This window comes from Sturnira hondurensis, unplaced genomic scaffold (assembly GCF_014824575.4).
Source record: "Sturnira hondurensis isolate 20B ecotype Veracruz unplaced genomic scaffold, ASM1482457v3 Scaffold0017436, whole genome shotgun sequence".
NCBI classification, from domain to species: domain Eukaryota; kingdom Metazoa; phylum Chordata; class Mammalia; order Chiroptera; family Phyllostomidae; genus Sturnira; species Sturnira hondurensis.
In genome coordinates, this window is record NW_028090067.1 from 17,115,730 (window position 1) to 17,133,358 (window position 17,629).

The 17,629-nt window shown below is 42.6% G+C and overlaps 2 protein-coding genes across 3 annotated transcripts in view; one reads left to right on the top strand and one right to left on the bottom strand.

The window, feature by feature from the left end:
- The first annotated feature begins 5,945 nt into the window (after positions 1–5,945).
- Positions 5,946–7,388, top strand: LOC119002312 (protein FAM50A). Its single transcript, XM_037068148.1, has one exon. It carries the CDS (start codon positions 6,102–6,104, stop codon positions 7,119–7,121), a length of 1,020 nt encoding a protein of 339 aa, XP_036924043.1. The 5' UTR covers positions 5,946–6,101; the 3' UTR covers positions 7,122–7,388.
- A 453-nt stretch (positions 7,389–7,841) lies between these two features.
- The window catches only part of DMC1 (DNA meiotic recombinase 1), a 32,008-nt gene continuing 22,220 nt past the window's right edge, over positions 7,842–17,629 (bottom strand). For both annotated transcript variants that reach the window (XM_037068147.1, XM_037068146.1), the window contains exons 13-14: positions 13,609–13,725; positions 7,842–7,929 (exon numbers count right to left, since the gene is read on the bottom strand). In XM_037068147.1, the coding sequence (XP_036924042.1) occupies positions 7,860–7,929; positions 13,609–13,725 (187 nt within the window). In that variant the 3' untranslated portion in view covers positions 7,842–7,859. The remainder of the gene's footprint in view (positions 7,930–13,608; positions 13,726–17,629) is intronic.

The window sequence follows — 17,629 nt, forward strand, 5'->3', positions numbered from 1 at the left end:
GTAATTCTAGGCATGTATGCTTGAGAACTTGTGGGGTTTTACAGGCCTGTTATTTCCTGCAAACTGGCTCTGAGTGAGGCAACGGAAGTGGATCCACATGGCTTTACTTCCTCTGCTTACTGGAATCACTGCAGAGACCAGTTCTCAGATTGCGAAGTAAGGGACTCGACTTGTCCCTTGGCAGTACTCGTGAACTGAATTGAAGGGTTCAGGACAGGCTTTTTGCTCTCTGCGAAGGAGTGAGACTGCTCAGGGAAGGGGGTGAAGGGGAGGCTGGCAACACAACCATACAAAAGCTACCCGCGGTGGAGAGAGGGTGCCTCTTCAAGACGATGTGGATGTTCAGGGCCTGGCTCTTCTTCATGTCTTCTCCAGACCTGGTCAGGCCAGCCCCACACAAGGCAGCCCCCTCCGTGGGTACTCTCACAGCTGCCCGTGCTTCTGCTTTGTAGCACTTAAGCACGTTTGGCTATCTGGTGATTTCTCCTGTAACTCCACTTCTCAGGAACTGTCTTGATGGCTCATTACTTTATCTGCTGTACTCCGTCCTTAACTGCTCTTCCAACACTGCTTGGATGCAGCAATGTGCTCTGTTACTTAGGGATACATACAGGTATATGTAGTGTAAGAATTAAGATACGTATGGGACCGTTCAACAATACATTCAGAAAAATGAATAATTCTTTCAGATGGGAAAGAGATTCAATCCTAAAGGATGTTCAGGGGTTTCCAACTTTACTGGTAATGTTCCATTTCATAAGTATTAATTGTATTATTTTTATGCCTTTTTGTCTTAAATACTTCATAATAAATTTAAAATATGAATGGCATGAATGTAATGGACTATCAGAGCCTATTAGTAATTCAAGGTTTATATCCAAGCAGCCTTATTCTGACTCCAAGTTCAACAAGCAACTTGAGCTTCATATGAACTTGCTCACTGAGACAGCAGGCTGTTAGATCAATCTTTCCATCTGGTCTGCTTGACATTATGTTCTACTTCTCAATGTCACTGGCATCCAGGTATAGTCTCCTTGTGTTCTTAGCCACACCGAGGCATCTTTCTAGAAATTAATCAATACCGGGGAACTAAACTTATTGAAGACCAAGGTTGAAGGCCTGACCCTGAGGCGCGGGACATGCGCCCATGTGAGACCTCTTGGGAAGAAGCCAGCTAGCCTTCCCAGGCCGACACTCCTCTCTCTGTGCCTGACTTCAGACTTAGGTAGTCTTGAAAATGTTATCTAAATATTTTAATCCTGTGTTGCTATTGTACTTTCCGAGAATTCGTGTCTCAAGTCCTTGACCATAATGTGAGCTCTTGAAGATAAACTCTTCCCTCTCCGGAAGGGCACAGCGCAGAAGACGGTTACACCGATGACCTCCAAGGGGCCACGCCTCCTGGTATTCAACCCGCTGTGGAATCCCCTCCCTCAGTGCCTCTGCACTTAGTGTGTGACTTGCTTCAGCCAGCAGGGCATTCGCAAGCAGGGAGCAAGTTGAGGCTTGATGAGCACTTCCCTCTTGGAGCCCAGCTGCCATGTGAAGAAGCTAAGGGCAGACTCCTGCATGGGGACGGAGAGAAGCCCTAGCCTTTCCACAATCCCTGCCAGGACCCCAGATGCATGGGTGCAGCCATCTTAGACTCTCCAGCCAACCCACAAGCTGCATGAGTGAGCTGCTGCCCCGCTTTGAGGAGAATGCCTTGTCTTCCAGGTGCTGTCCTGGTAGGATGCGAAGGTAGAATTGCTGCAGCCATGTTCTGACCATAGGTGGGGCGTCTAAAGAACAAAACCCACACACTGAGGAAGGGAAGACGGACGGAAAGAAAGACCCCGGGCCCTTGATGTTATGGAGTTGCCGAATTAACTAACTAGGGAGCTAGTTGACTTCTGGACTTTTTATTAGATAAGATAGTATATTTTCTCAAGGGTTTTTTTGTTACTTGAAACTGAAGACATTTTAACTGATACATTCCTCAGCCAGATCTACTAGTACAGGTGCAAAATGCCTGAAATGCCCTGCATAGCATATAACAGACACTGAGTAAGTTTGTCACTGCTGGGGAAATAAAAGAAAATGCGATGGAGACCACTACTTGCCTACCCAACAACCATTCTCCCTTTCCTCCTTAATTACAGAACTCTGATTTTAGCCAGGCTTATTGCCGTCTAGAACACAAGACTACTTCCCTACCATCTTTGTACAGAGATGTGGCCAGGTGGCCGAGTCCAGGCCGGTGAGACGTAAGCAGAAGTGCTGTGCCAGAGGGGTCACGGGGCAGACTCAGCTGGAGGGATCTGCTCTCGTCCTTCTGCCTTTCGTCTTGCTTCCCCAACATGGTTTCTCTGACCAGAGTTCTAGGCACCATCTGAGGCCATGAGCTGACCTTGAGGATGGAAGCTAGAATGGCCAAGCAGAAAGAGAAGCCTGGGGTCCTGATTGCCGCCACCCCAGTCCCGATCTTCACCATCTCACAATTGAATTCTTGGAACTGTTTCCTGAAATGTCTTCCCAATGCCAATGTTAGTTCCTTTACCCATTTTTAAAATTATGTTTTATTAATTATGTTATTACAGTTGTCCTTTATCCATTTTACTGTGTCTCTACCAGATTACTCCTCCAGCTTCCCCATGTCAACAACCTTCAGTGAAAGCACACCTGAAACTTTTCCTTATTTTTCCTAAGCTTTCCCATTACTCTGCCTGACTTGGAGTCTCTACCAAGAGCAAAAGAAGGTCTCTGACTCTTGCTGTAGCAAACTGAATAAATAGCCTCTGTTCTCATTTGGTGGTCTTTGTTTCCACAGAATGAATAATCCATGGAGGAAAATGACATGCTTTTTCTAGTGTGTTTTCTTTTTTTGTTTTTAATTTAATTTATTTATCTTTAGAGGGGAGGGGAAGGAGAGAAATATCAATGTATGGTTGCCTCTTGTGAGTCCCCCGCCGGGAACTGGCCTGCAACCCAGGTATGTGCCCCGACTGGGAATCGAACCGCAATCATGTGGTTCGCAGGCCCGCGCTCAATCCACTGAGCCACACCAGCCAGGGCTCTAGTGTGTTTTCTAACTCAGTGGGATGTAAGCCTAGAGCTGCAAGCAGCATCGCGGGGACTACAAGCCTAAGAACAATAGCAACATGGAGATAAGCAGAGCAGGACCTGGAAACAGGGAGAACAAGACCTGATGATGCTGTCTGAGATCTTGGCTCCAGCTGTGGCTTAAGTCAGCTACTTCTGGAGTCAGCTACTTTTGCAGTTTCATGAGCCAGTGAATTCCTGTCTTGCATTTGCTAATTTGAGTTTCTGTGGCTTGCAACAAGAGTCATAGCAATAAAGTCTTTGAGCCCCTCTTGCCCTCCCTCTTAAATAAGCGACCAGGGCCATTTCTACACTGGAGGAGGAGGAGGACTGGAAAACCCCGATGCTTTGGTCACTGATGACAAATTGAATGCTCGCCTAGAAAAGGCCAATGGGCCCTGCACAATCCGCTGTGCTGTCCCAAAACAAGGCCCCAAGATTACAGCTGTTTAGTTCACTTTCGCATGCTCAGCTGCTGTCCTCCGAAGCAGGATGTATTGGAATGGCTGGACCCAGGGAGGTTTCAGTCTTCAGCCACATGCCATATTAAAACCCCCCTCACAGAGCTGCAGACCCTTGTGTTGAGCTCTGGTTTACAGAGAATTTCCCTCTGTGTAAATTCTCCTCCTGGTCAGGGGGTACTCCACTTAACCCAGAAAGATTTTCTGAATTTAAAATCTTGGGAGTTTTATTTCCTTCCCTACCAAAAGGCCCTGGGATCCTATACAAATTAGTCCATTCCCTTTCCAGGGTTTGGCATACAATGGTATTTCTCAGAAATGCTCAGTTTTGCTCAAATAACAAAACTTTCCCTTCTCCAGGACAAAAAATATGCATTTATATTTGTATTCTAGAAGAAGTCCGTCCTTCCTTTCCCTTTCCTTCCTTCCTTCCTTCCTTCCTTCCTTCCTTCCTTCCTTCCTTCCGAGGCTTTGATTGTGTTTGCACTGTAAGTCTGATTCCTTCAGGGGTTGATTTACTTGAGGGCAACAAATGTTCTATCTCTGTAAAAGAAGCCATTTCTTTCTTCTTTTTTAAAAAAAGAGTTTATTTATTTATTTAAGAAGGGAAGAGGAGGAGAAAGAGAGGGAGAGAAACATTGATTGGTTGCCTCTCTCATGGGCCCCAACCTAGGACCTGGCCTGCAACCCAGGCATGTGCCCTAACCTGGAATTGAACCAGTGATCTGTGGGAGATGATGCCTAACCAACTGAACCACATGCATCAGGGCAAGAAGCGTATTTCTTTTTTTTTTTTAAATATTTTATTTATTTATCTTTAGAGGGGAAGGGAGGAGAGAAAGATCAATGTGTGGTTGCCTCTCGTGAGTCCCCTGCTGGGGACTGGCCTGCAACCCAGCAGGGAACTGGCCCACAACCCAGGCATGTGCCCTGACTGGGAATCGAACCGCGATCGTGTGGTTCGCAGGCCCACGCTCAATCCACTGAGCTACACCAGCCAGGGCAAGAAGCAATTTCTTACATGGCTCTGCAAATATAAAAAATCTGCTCTTGGATGTCTTTATCTTTATATATTCAGGGAAGCAGTTCTGTGGCTTAAGAAATGTAAAATGGCCCTGGCTGGTGTAGCTCAGTGGATTGAGCGCGGGCCTGCGAACCACACGATCGCGGTTCGATTCCCAGTCAGGGCACATGCCTGGGTTGCAGGCCAGTTCCCAGAAGGGGACTCATGAGAGGCAACCATACATTGTTATTTCTCTCCTTCTCTCCACTTCCCTTCCCCTCTAAAGATAAATAAATAAATAAATAAATCTTAAAAAAAAAGAAATGTAAAATGAAAAAAAAAAGCTCCTATTTCCCAGAACCCCACCCTGTGAACAATCCCACTTGTCTAGTTAGTTTCTATTTCCAAATTCCAGCTTCTAAACTCTGCGCATGCATCTTGAAGCTTGTCCTTTCCACTCCCATTTTTGGAACCTATAATCCAGATCACACTACTGGTCATACATCATCTGCTCCCTTGTTCTTTCACATGTCAGCCTTTCCTCTTACCTAGTGTATTACTACACTGAGGGCAGAAACTATACTTTCCTGGTATATTCTTTAGCACTTAGCATTCAATATAGAACTGGTGAGTGACTTAATGGATAATCAAATGCCTTTTGCAACAAATGTTATTTTCAATACTTGAATTTTTATAAAAGTTGTTACAATATAAGAGATTGGATCTTTTTGAAGTTTATAAAGATTATCATTGTACATATTATTACTTTAATGTAAAAATATTACTTTCACCACATATACATTAAAAAATTAATTTTTGTTTAAAAATTAGAAAAAAGTTATTTTTTACACACTTCTAAATTAATAATTACATTATTAATTTAGGGAACTTTACATTTAACTTTAATGTTTAAAAAGGTTTTTAATTCTCCACGCGAAACTTTAAAGTCATGCTACCTTTATCACCCCAAATTGTAAAGCTACTTACTTAATTGTAAAGCTCTTTGTCTTTCCAATAAAATACATATATCAAAAGTACACTTTTAAAAAGTAATTTTAACTTGTCAAAGAGTCAAATGATTTAAAATTTAGCTTAATTTAATGTTTGTTTTCTGTTGCTATAAAGGTGAATGCAGTTTGACACTGTAAGTTTAAAAAAAGGCTTTTTTGTGTGAGTCACGTAAACTTTTCTTCCTCAAAGGTCTCGCTCCTTCGGAAACGTATCCTCTGTAACCGTTCCAGGAAGAAACCTTAAGGAGAGTGGGACATCTCTGAACTCTGGGACTTCCCTTTCGCCCGGTAGTTTACTTTAAAAAGCTATCGCAAGAGGGGGCGGGGCGGGGCGGGGCGCGGCGCAGCGCAGCGCTGCGCCTGCGCGTCTCCTCGTAGCTACGTCACGGCGCCGGCGCCGGCTGACGGCACAGACGCCTTGGTCGCCTAAGCCGTTGAGTGTTCCGGGTCGTGGTCGCTGCTCTTGCTGCCGCTCCTGCTGTCCCTGCCGCCCCTGCCGCTCCTGCCGCCCCTGCCGCTCCTGCTGCCCCTGCCGCCTCTGCCGCCATGGCTCAGTACAAGGGTGCCGCGAGCGAGGCGGGCCGCGCCATGCACCTGATGAAGAAGCGGGAGAAGCAGCGCGAGCAAATGGAGCAGATGAAGCAGCGCATCGCTGAGGAGAACATCATGAAATCCAACATCGACAAGAAGTTCTCTGCGCACTACGATGCCGTGGAGGCGGAGCTCAAGTCCAGCACGGTGGGACTTGTGACCCTGAATGACATGAAGGCCAAGCAGGAGGCCCTGGTGAAGGAACGGGAGAAGCAGCTGGCCAAGAAGGAGCAGTCGAAGGAGCTGCAGCTGCAGCTGGAGAAGCTGCGGGAGAAGGAGCGCAAGAAGGAGGCCAAGCGGAAGATCTCCTGCCTGTCCTTCACTGTGGACGCAGAGGAGGAGGCGGGCGAGGAGCAGGAGGAGGCGGCCGTGCTGGAGGAGGACCTGGAGAGGGAAGAGGTCCTCACGAAGAAGAGGAAACTGGGGAAGAACCCGGACGTGGATACCAGCTTTCTGCCGGACCGCGACCGCGAGGAGGAGGAGAACCGGCTGCGGGAAGAGCTGCGGCAGGAGTGGGAAGCCAAGCAGGAGAAGATCAAGAGCGAGGAGATTGAAATCACCTTCAGTTACTGGGATGGCTCCGGGCACCGGCGGACCGTCAAGATGAAGAAGGGCAACACCATGCAGCAGTTCCTGCAGAAGGCGCTGGAGATCCTGCGCAAAGACTTCAGCGAGCTCAGGTCGGCCGGGGTGGAGCAGCTCATGTACATCAAGGAGGACCTGATCATACCCCACCACCACAGCTTCTACGACTTCATCGTCACCAAGGCCCGAGGCAAGAGCGGGCCCCTCTTCAATTTCGACGTTCATGATGACGTGCGGCTGCTCAGTGACGCCACCGTGGAGAAGGACGAGTCCCATGCGGGCAAGGTGGTGCTAAGGAGCTGGTATGAGAAGAACAAGCACATCTTCCCCGCCAGCCGCTGGGAACCCTATGACCCCGAGAAGAAGTGGGACAAGTACACGATCCGGTGAATGCAGGGGTGGAGCAGGCTCACTTCCCCGGGTCCCCCCAGACTCCCCAGGGCCCGGGTCTCCGGGACTCCAGGTTCATGGTCTCCCCATCCTGTGACAAGGGTGACGTGACCATCCCCCGCCCCTGATGCTGTCATTTGCTGCTGTCGTTTACTGCTTTTTCTTTTATGATAAAGAAATGCACATGTTAGAATCAGCACTGTACTTTATTGAAAAAATATTTTTGAGATAAAATTCACATAACAAAGTTCACCATTTTGGCCATTTGCAAGTGTACAATTCGGGGTATTTAGTATATTGACAATGTTGTGCAACCATCACCTAGTTTCAGAGTATTTCTAACACCCCAAAAGGAGACCTTGTGCCCACTAGCAGTCTCTCCCCCAGCCCCTGGGACTCCGTAGCCTATTTTCTGTCTATGGATTTGCCTATTCTGGAATTTTCACATAAATGAAATCATACAATTTTTTTAAAAAAGCTGCAGTGAGAGAACCAGGTATCAGTTTCCCAAGTAGTTTTCAGTAGGTTTATTCACTCATATACATATATATTCCTGAATCCACATACAATGTAAAGTTATAAATCAGGGACTTTCAAGGTAAATACAGACTTAAATCCCTTGCTGACTTTAATAACATGTGAAACAAACTCTTACTTCAAGGTCTGGTATGTGAGACTGCTTTTCTATTTCTTCATCTCCTAATAAGCACTAAGAGGCAATTTGCATCAATTCACCACCTACTCCTTGGCATCCCCAATTCCTCCAGCAGTTATTGCGAAGGTGGCTTCATTTTCAGGCATGTCGGGGCTAACAGAATGCAAGGGAACAGAAGTTTATAAAAAGTTCTATTTCTATAAATACTATGTTCACGTTACATCATACTCCTATCTGTGAATCTCCAGAGACATCTCAGAGTTGGTACAGCTAAATGTGGACTACAGAGTTTACAAGTATTACCAACCCTCACAAACTACGGAGCAAGTTTTTATATTTAAGGTTCTGAATGTCAAGAAAAATTACCCAAACTTGGAAATAGGCAAAAGGGATAACAGCGTGCTTTCAGTGTGCTGTCAGGCATTTTTGCAGCAGACCCTAGGGGCTTATCTGATGCTAAAGGGCTGAGCACCTTTTGCTGCCTAGACCAATGCAGGGGAAACTGACAGACAGTGAAGGAAAAGAGGGCTGAGCAGAAAAACGGTGACTAGCACGTCTTCCCAGCTTATCCAGTTCTGTAAGGACTCTGCTTTTCATTGTCTGAGTTATTTTACAACTCTGTAAGTTGTAGAAAACTATGAGTAATACAATTATTCTTGTCCATAGAAATGTAAATTGTGTGAGGAGGCGTGTAATTGATTATTCTATAGATACTGTGACCTGTTTCTGATCAATTTATAATTCGTCTTAGCATTCCTTATCTGATTACGTATGTGTGGTAATTTGATTTTTTCTTTTGATCTGGTTATAAAATCTTATTAGCTGCATTAATGAGTTGAATAAACTGAAATTTTATATTTGGATATCAGTCATGCTTATATGCTCTTTAAAAAATTTATCTTTTAATTTATTCTAAAACTGTAGAGTAGAGTTAATTTGTAGAAAACTAAGAGCAATGCAGATGATTCCAGTCTACAGCAATGGGAATGAAATTAATTTCACTGTGTAGAAAGGCAACTAACTGATTTCCCTCTAGTAGAAAAAACTTGAAATGTTACAATTTATTGCCTGGTATTAACCAGTTTTGCATTTACTAGCATTTGAAATTTATTTCAGCATTTGACTACATAACTTTTTCTCAAATGATCCTTTGAATCAGTGGTTTCCTCATTAAGTAGAGAGCTGAATAAAATCTTTGACACGTTCATTTTATATTTATTTGCAAGAAAGTCATGTTTTTAACTTTTTGGAAATCAGATTAGCATGTACTAGACCCTATAGATTTTACAAAAATGAGACAGTCATTACTCTCAAGAAGTCTAACGGGTGAGCTATGACATGTATATATATGCAAATTAAGCTGTTTCACAAAGTCAGCATAGAACTCTAAAGGAAGGGGAGTGGGGAGGATTGAATGTGGGAGAGGAGGGGAGGGCAGGGCAGGGGAGAGTAATGGGGGCAAATGGGGACAACTATAACTGAACAATAAAAACAATTTTAAATAAAGAAAGGAGACATTATGCCAGGTAGGTTGAGTAGGAAAAACTTCATAGATAACATTCGAAGGGTCTTTGAGGCAGAAATGGGAGTAATCCAGGTAGAAGCAATAGGGTTTAAAAAATGGGAATAGAAAGGAGCTTTTGTGTATAAGAAAGAGGAGAAGAATAAGAGGTTATGTTTAGATACATTTCATTTAAGGTATTTTGGGATATTTATGTATAAGAGTTCTGCCACCAGTTGGAAATGAATAAAACTCAAGTAAAGGGTTAGACTAGAAACAAATCTGAAAACCACTGATTTGAACGACCACTGCCACTTTGCGCTGTTACTAGATCCAGGTAATGGTGACTACACTACAGTTCAAAGCCTCCTTTATTAAGTAGTTACTCTACTATGTGTCAGGATCCCTTACTTTATTTTATTTAAGCTTTATGATAATCCTGCTGGGTATGTATTATTATCCACATTTTACAAATGAGAAGACTAATGTTCAGACAAATAATTTGCCCGAAGTCACATTGCCAGTAAGTGAAAATGCCAGGATTGGAGACAAAGGTAATGACTCTAGAAGCTTTTGATTCTAAAGCTCAGGTTCTAGACTACTAGGCATATTGCCTTTCAAAGTTGGGTGTTTTTAAAAAATTTCATTTGTTTTGTTGGGAGGGAGCAGATTAGGCTGTAAACTTTGAGCTCCCTGCTGGTAAGATTACTCATTTTGGGAAATAGCAGAGAGGTCTCCCCTGAGGGCAGCTCAGATAATAGGCTGCAGATAAGGTAGGTCTTGCTAGACTAAAACTGTAGCTGAGTAGGAAGCCCTGATAGAATTAGAAAATAACCTTTTAGACTTGTTGGAAAAGACTCAGTTGGCCTCCTACAAATGGCAGGAAGAAAAGCAGCTGAGAAAGAGGGAAGCCAAGCAAGGTACCTGCAAAGTTGAACCAGGCTTTTTGTTTGTTTTGTTCTAGAAACAATAAAAAACAATTACTTCAGACATGTGACGACTTGTATGTCTTTTCATTATTTTTGTAATTATTTAAAATGTGTTCTTCCTCTGAATTCAGTAGTGTTCTTTGTTTTTAATGTCCACTGATCACAGATATGCTAAGTGGAATAAAATAAATGGGGTTTTCATTCACTTTGGTTTTAAAAGGAGAAAAATATACACTTGAGAGCCAACTATAGCTAAGGAACAGAAGCAGTTACTATGGTGACTTCTAGGAAGGTGAATGCCAGGAAATGGGCTTGGTCCCTTTTTGTGGTCATTCCTGTATACCTGGGAACTCTAAGGACCCCTTTCTACTCAGTTCTTGGGGAATTCTTTGTTTTCTTTAACAAGAAATGTCTTTCTCTTGCATGTGTATAAGGTGGTAGTTGAAGATGTGGAGGGTAACTACAGTGGACTGGCTGTGACTACCCTAAATAGATCATCCCACATAAACTAAGAAACAGTGTAATGATTAAAACTGCAGATCTTAGATTCAGACAGAATAGTTCCTAATCTTACTCCATCCTTTATTATTTTATGGTTTGGGGCAAGTCCATTCATTTACTCACTAAGGAAAATCTCTATGGAGCAACTGCTCCATCCCTGTTGCCCACACTTGAGGTCTGTAAGTGAAAAAACAGACAAATAGCCTTGCTCTTGTGAAACTTGCATTTGAGGGGAAGGAGAGACAGACAATAAATAATGGACATAGTACATATATTATGTGATATATTGGAAAATGATGTGTATTACGGAAAGAAAAACACATCTTTCCCTAAAACACATCTTACACTTACTTTAGAGCTAGGTAAAGGAGACTGGAAGTATGGAGGCTGGGAGGAGGCTAGTTGCAATTTTAAATAGGGAGATCATGATAGGCATTGTTGAAAAGGTAACATCTGATCAAAGACGTGAAGGGAGTGAAGGACATGACCAGAAAGAGGGCAATGTGGGCAAAGATCATTCCAGGCAGGGAGAGCAATAAGCACGAATGCCCTAAGGCAGGAGTGTGCCTGACATGTATAGAACATCAAGGCGTCCACTCAGGTTGCAGCGTTGTGAGCAAGGGGAGAGCAGGAGGAACAGGGCCATTCATGCTCTATAAACCGCCGTAGACACTTGGGCTTTAATTCTGAGTAAGATGAGGAGCCACTGGAGGATTTGAAGCAGAGAATATAGATATGATCTGACTTAGTTTTACAGAGGATTGCTCTCACTTCTATGTTTTTTTTTTAAAGTGGGCATCAGATTTTTTTTTGAAGATTTATTTATTTATTTATTTATTTATTTATTTATCTTTAGAGGGGAAGGAGAGAGGGAGAGAAACATCAATGTATGGTTGCCGTTCGTGCATCCCCTGCTGGGAGTTGGCCTGCAGGGAACCAGCCTGCAACCCAGGCATGTGCCCTGACTGGGAATCGAACCCAGATCCTTTGGTTTCACTTCTATGTTTTAAAATAGACTGTAGAGGAGCAATGGTTAAGTAACTGCTTGGGGCCTTGGTTTCCTCATGTGTAAAATGGGGGTAATGACCTCTGTCTCTTCGGGTTGTTGTTACAAATACTAAAATATATATAAAGCACTTGGTGTAAAGCCTAGCACATAGTAGCCACTCAATCAGTGTTAGCTATCACTATTAGTAACATCTCTTCCAAAAAGTTCTAGGTCAGGGAGAATTCTTGGTGAGAAATCTCTAGGGACCAGAAAGAAGGAAAAGAGTATGTACTACAAGACTAGAAACTTAGAAAACTAAGTTTTGACATTTTAAGCTCTGATCTAGTTTTGCTGTTTTCATTGATATTTATGAAAATCTGACACAACTAATCTCTATGATAGCCTTAATTATCCTTCACTGAGTCTGCAGAACCCTAGTATCCTCTAAGGACTGCACAAAATGAAAGAGTTGTTTGTTCCTGTGCAGTCTGGAGGCCTTACTGAAACAGACAAATGATCAAACACAAAGGTCCATTCATTTATTAATTTAAGAAATAGGCCCTGGCTGGTGTAGCTCAGTGGATTGAGCGTGGGCCTGCGAACCACACAATCGCGGTTCGATTCCCAGTCAGGGCACATGCCTGGGTTGCAGGCTGGTTTCTTGCAGGCTAACTACCAGCAGGGGACGCACAAAAGGCAACCATACACTGATGTTTCTCTCCCTCTCTCCTTCCCCTCTAAAGATAAATAAATAAATAAAATCTTAAAAAAAAAAAACACATAGAGGTGGAAACTGATTATTTAATACTTATTCAATGATAATATGTAATATATACTGTGATTCATAGCAAAAACCAAATTAAGAGCTCACCTGATTCTTTTTTGGCTGATTTCCCCTTCCCTAGGATAAGGCGTTATTATACATCTTTGCTTTTTTGCTCAGGGTGGCTGAGCAAAAACAAGGGCCTTGTTTTATTGTTTGTTTTTTTGCTATCCCTAGAACCTAGAATAGCTGATATGTAGTAGGGTTCTTTTTAAAATTTATTGTTCATAATTCTTTCTTTTAAAATACTTTATTTATTTTCAGAGAGGAGAAGGGAGGGGGAAGAGAGGGAGAAAATCATCAATGTGTGGTTTCCTCTGGTGCACCTCATAACTGGGGACCTGGCCTGCAACCCAGGCATATGCCCCAGACTGGGAATTGAACCCGCGACCCTTGGTTCGCAGGCTGGCACTCAATCCATTGAGCCACACCAGCCAGGGCTATTGTTCATAATTCTTTTTTTTAAAAGATTTTATTTATTTATCTTTAGAGGGGGAGGGAAGGAGAGAAATACCAATGTATGGTTGCTTCCTCTGAGTCCCCCGCCGGGAACTGGCCTGCAACCCAGGCATGTGTCCTGACTGGGAATCGAACCGTGATTGTGTGGATCGCAGGCCCGCGCTCAATCCACTGAGCTACACCAGACAGGGCCATAATTCTTAATTAAATAAGTAAAGTACTGTGAAAGATGTAAGGTGTAATATAGGGTATAACCTAGACCGCAAGTCAGGGGAAGTGAGGTTTAAATTGAAACTTAAAAAGAAAACCATCAGAGAGAAAGGAGGAGAACATATTCCCAGCACTCCCTGTACTTTTCCTGCACTTACCACATTTCTTTGGAATTGATTATTTCATTATCTAGCTTCACTGTAAGCTTTGGAAGGTCAAGGACCAAGCCATTTGTCAATACAATCCCTGGATCCCTAGAACCTAGTACACAATAGGGACTTCCCAATGAATTGAGTCATTTTTAAGAAGGAAATTCAAACATGTAGCATCTTCCAGTGACACAATTAAAGGCTCTCAGGAGAGGCAATTTTATTTAATACCATATGTACAAGGGTCTGATTAAGAATAAGAAAATACTTACCTGTCGTAAATCTTGGCAATTCTCAGCTCTCCTCTTCCCTTTCGCAAACTTATTCTTGTTGTTGAAGCATGAGCCAGAATGTGTCCCCCGATGGGTTTTTTGGGATCTGCCTGAAAACTAAATTAAAAATAGCTTTTCATGTTACATTATATGGTTTATATAGAGTCATATCTTCAATTTCAAGGCAACTTTTTGGTAGAGGATGGCAGGGGATGGAGTAGGTGTGTATTCTGAACAGAGGTTTGTCCACTAACTTTGGAGTGGGGTAAGGTTTGGGGCCATCCAGTTCAGGCTTCTGAGATTCCTGTGATAAATAGTTCATGTTTTGTTTGTTTTTTAAAATAGAAAAAAATCCCATAAATAAATTATTACTCATTGTCTTAGGATAACTGTTGGGGTTAAGCGAGTTTTTTCTTTACAAAATACATTTATTTATTTATTCAGGCATTCATTTATCTGAAATATTTATTAATAGCTTACTATGTGCCAAGCACTATTCTAGCCTAATGAATGAAACACTCACCCCACTCTCCCTCTTGGAAACGTGCCCACACCTTTCCCCTTCCCTTCTTCCTCCCTGGCAAGCACACATCTCCTAAACTCTAAGGGTCCCCATGGCTTTGCAACCAGGGGAGCCATGGGCAGCAGCAGCTCCTCCTGGGCCAACCCCCTGACCCTGTCTCCAAGGCCCCCTTTTCTCTAACCTCTCAGTGAGCTGAGCAGCCCGGCCTGGGCACTCCTGTTCCTTCTTCTGTCCTAAGCCCTTCCCGGTTTCACTGTCCCAATTTAATAAACTTCCTTTCAAAATTAAAACAAAAAACAACCCCAAACACCCAACCCTCCTTCATGATGCTGTGATGTAAATGACAGCAGATTGAGCAGACTGAGAAACAACCTTCTTCTATGTTAACTGTATGTTGGAAGCCTTCAGTGTTGCACAGGTTATGAATTTGCAGTGAGAATAATCTCAGATATGGAATTTATAAAAATATCAGTGAAAATATTGGACTGTAGAAAGACTGATGATTGCACAGAGGGTAGACCAGTTAGAAGATCCTATCAAGGGGCTACAGAACAGACGGTCTCAGCTATGAACAGACGGTCTCTCAATACTGACTAGTAATTCTCCTATGTGAGCACGGTTAGCTTCACCTCCTCTTTTCTAAACGTTCAGTGATCTCCCGAAGTCCTATCTCTATTCTTGTCCCATCTTTGACAACACTGCTTGCTTCTTCATCAAGAAAATGAAAGCTCTTAGGACGATGTTCTCTCAAGTCGTTCTTTTTATCTGCCACCTACATACTTCTTTACAGTTGTAGTCATTCTTCCTCCTTCTGTCTCAAACTTTTTTCTTATTTCAGCAACTCCTCCTACACCTCGATGCTTTTGCACACAAGGTTTCCTCTGAAATGAAAGCCCCTTTCCCATTGTGTCTGTTTATTTAGCTCTTACTCACCCATCATGTGCCATCCCTTCTTGGGAGCCTTGCCTGATCCCCTGAAACGGAATAGAAACTGCCTCTTCTGTGCTCTCAAACCACTGTATATACTCCTCTGTGGAAGCACACTAAATCATAATTTGTAATTCATGGGTCTCACTCCCCCCATACTCTAAATTCTTGTTCATCTTTGTAATTCTAGTGCTTAGAAAAGTGCTCATAATATATAATAGAAGGCATTCAATAAATATTTTTTGAATGAATACAGAAGAGAAGACAATTTTGGTCTCCCTGGTCTATCTAGATCCTTTTGGACACAGATTTGTGACATATCTTTGGAGAAGCTAAAATTCTCCAAACTTTTTTAAAAAAAGATTTATTTACTTTTAGAGAAAAGGGAAACAGAGGAGAGAAAAAGAGAAACATCAATGTGTGAAAGATACATTAATTGTTTGCCTCTCACATTCACCCAACTAGGAACCTGGCCTACAACCCAGGCATGTGCCTTGACTGGGAATTGAACCAGCGATCTTTCAGTTCACAGGCCAGTGCTCAGTCCCCTGAGCCATACCAGCCAGGGCTATAATTCAAGGAATTTTGAAGGGTGTTCTGACAGAAGGGCAAATGTAATTTCTCCCTAATTGAAGTAATCTCCCAACCCTGGTACAGATAATCTAAAGAAGAGTAGGCAGCTGGACTCAGATGTATAGCCATGGTGTTTTGTTAGCAAATTATTATTTGCTGTTTCTAATGTGGTATGCTATGCTATGCACAAAAAGAAATAGGTTAGTATTGCTTGTTCTCAATTATTCTAGGTGAAGAAGTTGAATGTTAAGAATATCATCTCCATAGGAAAATGATTTTGAATAAACTACATAGGGAAATAAATGATAGGTTTTGCAAAAGTACTAAGAAAATATATAGGGAAGATATGGGCAGAAAAATGTACTTAGAATGAGTCATAAACTAGGAGGTAACACTCAATCAAATAGATTGCAATATAGCATGACAACAGCCTTAGCTCTGGGAGAATGTCAAGCCAATTCAAATTTTACTTGTTCCATCAAGGTATTCAGTAGAATTTTGGGTCAAATTTATGGCTCTTAATTTTTTTGATAAGTCACTAATACATTGATAATTTAATAAAAGATATAGGTGGCCCTGGCTGGCGTAGCTCAGTGGAATGAGCGCGGGCCTGCAAACCAGACGATGGCAGTTCGATTCCCAGTCAGGGCATATGCCTGGGTTGCAGGCCAGTTCCTTGCAGGATAACTACCAGCAGGGGACGCACAGGAGGCAACCGTACATTGATGTTTCTCTCCCTCTCTCCTTCCCCTCTAAAGATAAATAAATAAAATCTTAAAAAAAAAAAGATATAGCTCTCTCCCAGAAAAATGTACATATACCAAAATTTGCATATATGTTTAGGAGATTCATGGTTTCTTTCCCCTCTGGTATTGTTAGGTATTAATAATAATAACAACAACCTTACTATGTGGCAGTTCTTACTATTCCAACTCATCCAATTATTTCCCTTTGTTTGGATTCCATATTTAATAAATAACTTTGGATTAAAATTTGAATTCCTACAGGGGTCTGCCTCTGAGGGGAGAAGACACCGGTCCTAAGAACCCCAAGCGTACTTACATGTTTCAGCATCAGTAAATGACCCTCTGACTTTGAGTCTCATGAACTTGATGAATGTGAGTCGGCCCCCAAGAGACAGACTTGTTCTTAGTAGGCTCCCCAAATGAAATCTGCCTGCAGGGCCGGCGGCTCTGATCTCTGGTCAGTTCACCAGAGTAACGGCAACGTATCCCTGCAAAGCCTCTCAACTGACCATGTGCCAACCCTTCTCCAGGCATTTATAGCCCTGATACACTGTGTGGTTTATGAACTTGGGAGTTAGACCTGGGTTCAAATTTTGGCTTATCAGCCAGACATGTGACCTCAGGAAAATTGTTTAGGCATTGTAAATGTGTTTGTTTTTTTAACTAGGGGATAATAACTGTGTCTAACTAGCAGGGTAGTTGTGAGAATAAAACAAAATCGTTAGGTAAGGTACTACTAGCCCAGTGACTATAGTTACAACGACCTGCTTTCATAATCCTGACTCAGACACCTATCACCTTGGGCTAGTTACTTAACCTTCGTGAATCTCTGTTTCTTTGACTGTAAGAGAACAAAAAAGATCTTATCTCTCAGCTTTGCTGTGAGGATCCAAGATATATTTAGTACAGCTCATCCAGAGCCTACTATTGCCGGGAACTGTGCCAATGAGTTCTGCCCTTACAGTAATCTTGGCACATAAGAGATACTCGATAAGTGGTAATTATTATTATTTAACTAAACGATTCAGATAAAACATGTAGACCAACAAAATCTTAAAGTTTCTTTGAACTTCTTTGAACCAAGTCTTGAGGTAAAGTACACTGTTATAACATCCCGCATTCTTTTAGAGGGCTTTAATTTACTTCTATTTCTGACCAAGTAAAAACAGCTTCAGAAACACACCCACACCCTTCCTCTAGCCTGATCTCTTATACCCCCTTTTTTACGTTTTCTTTTCCTCTTCTTTTCTCC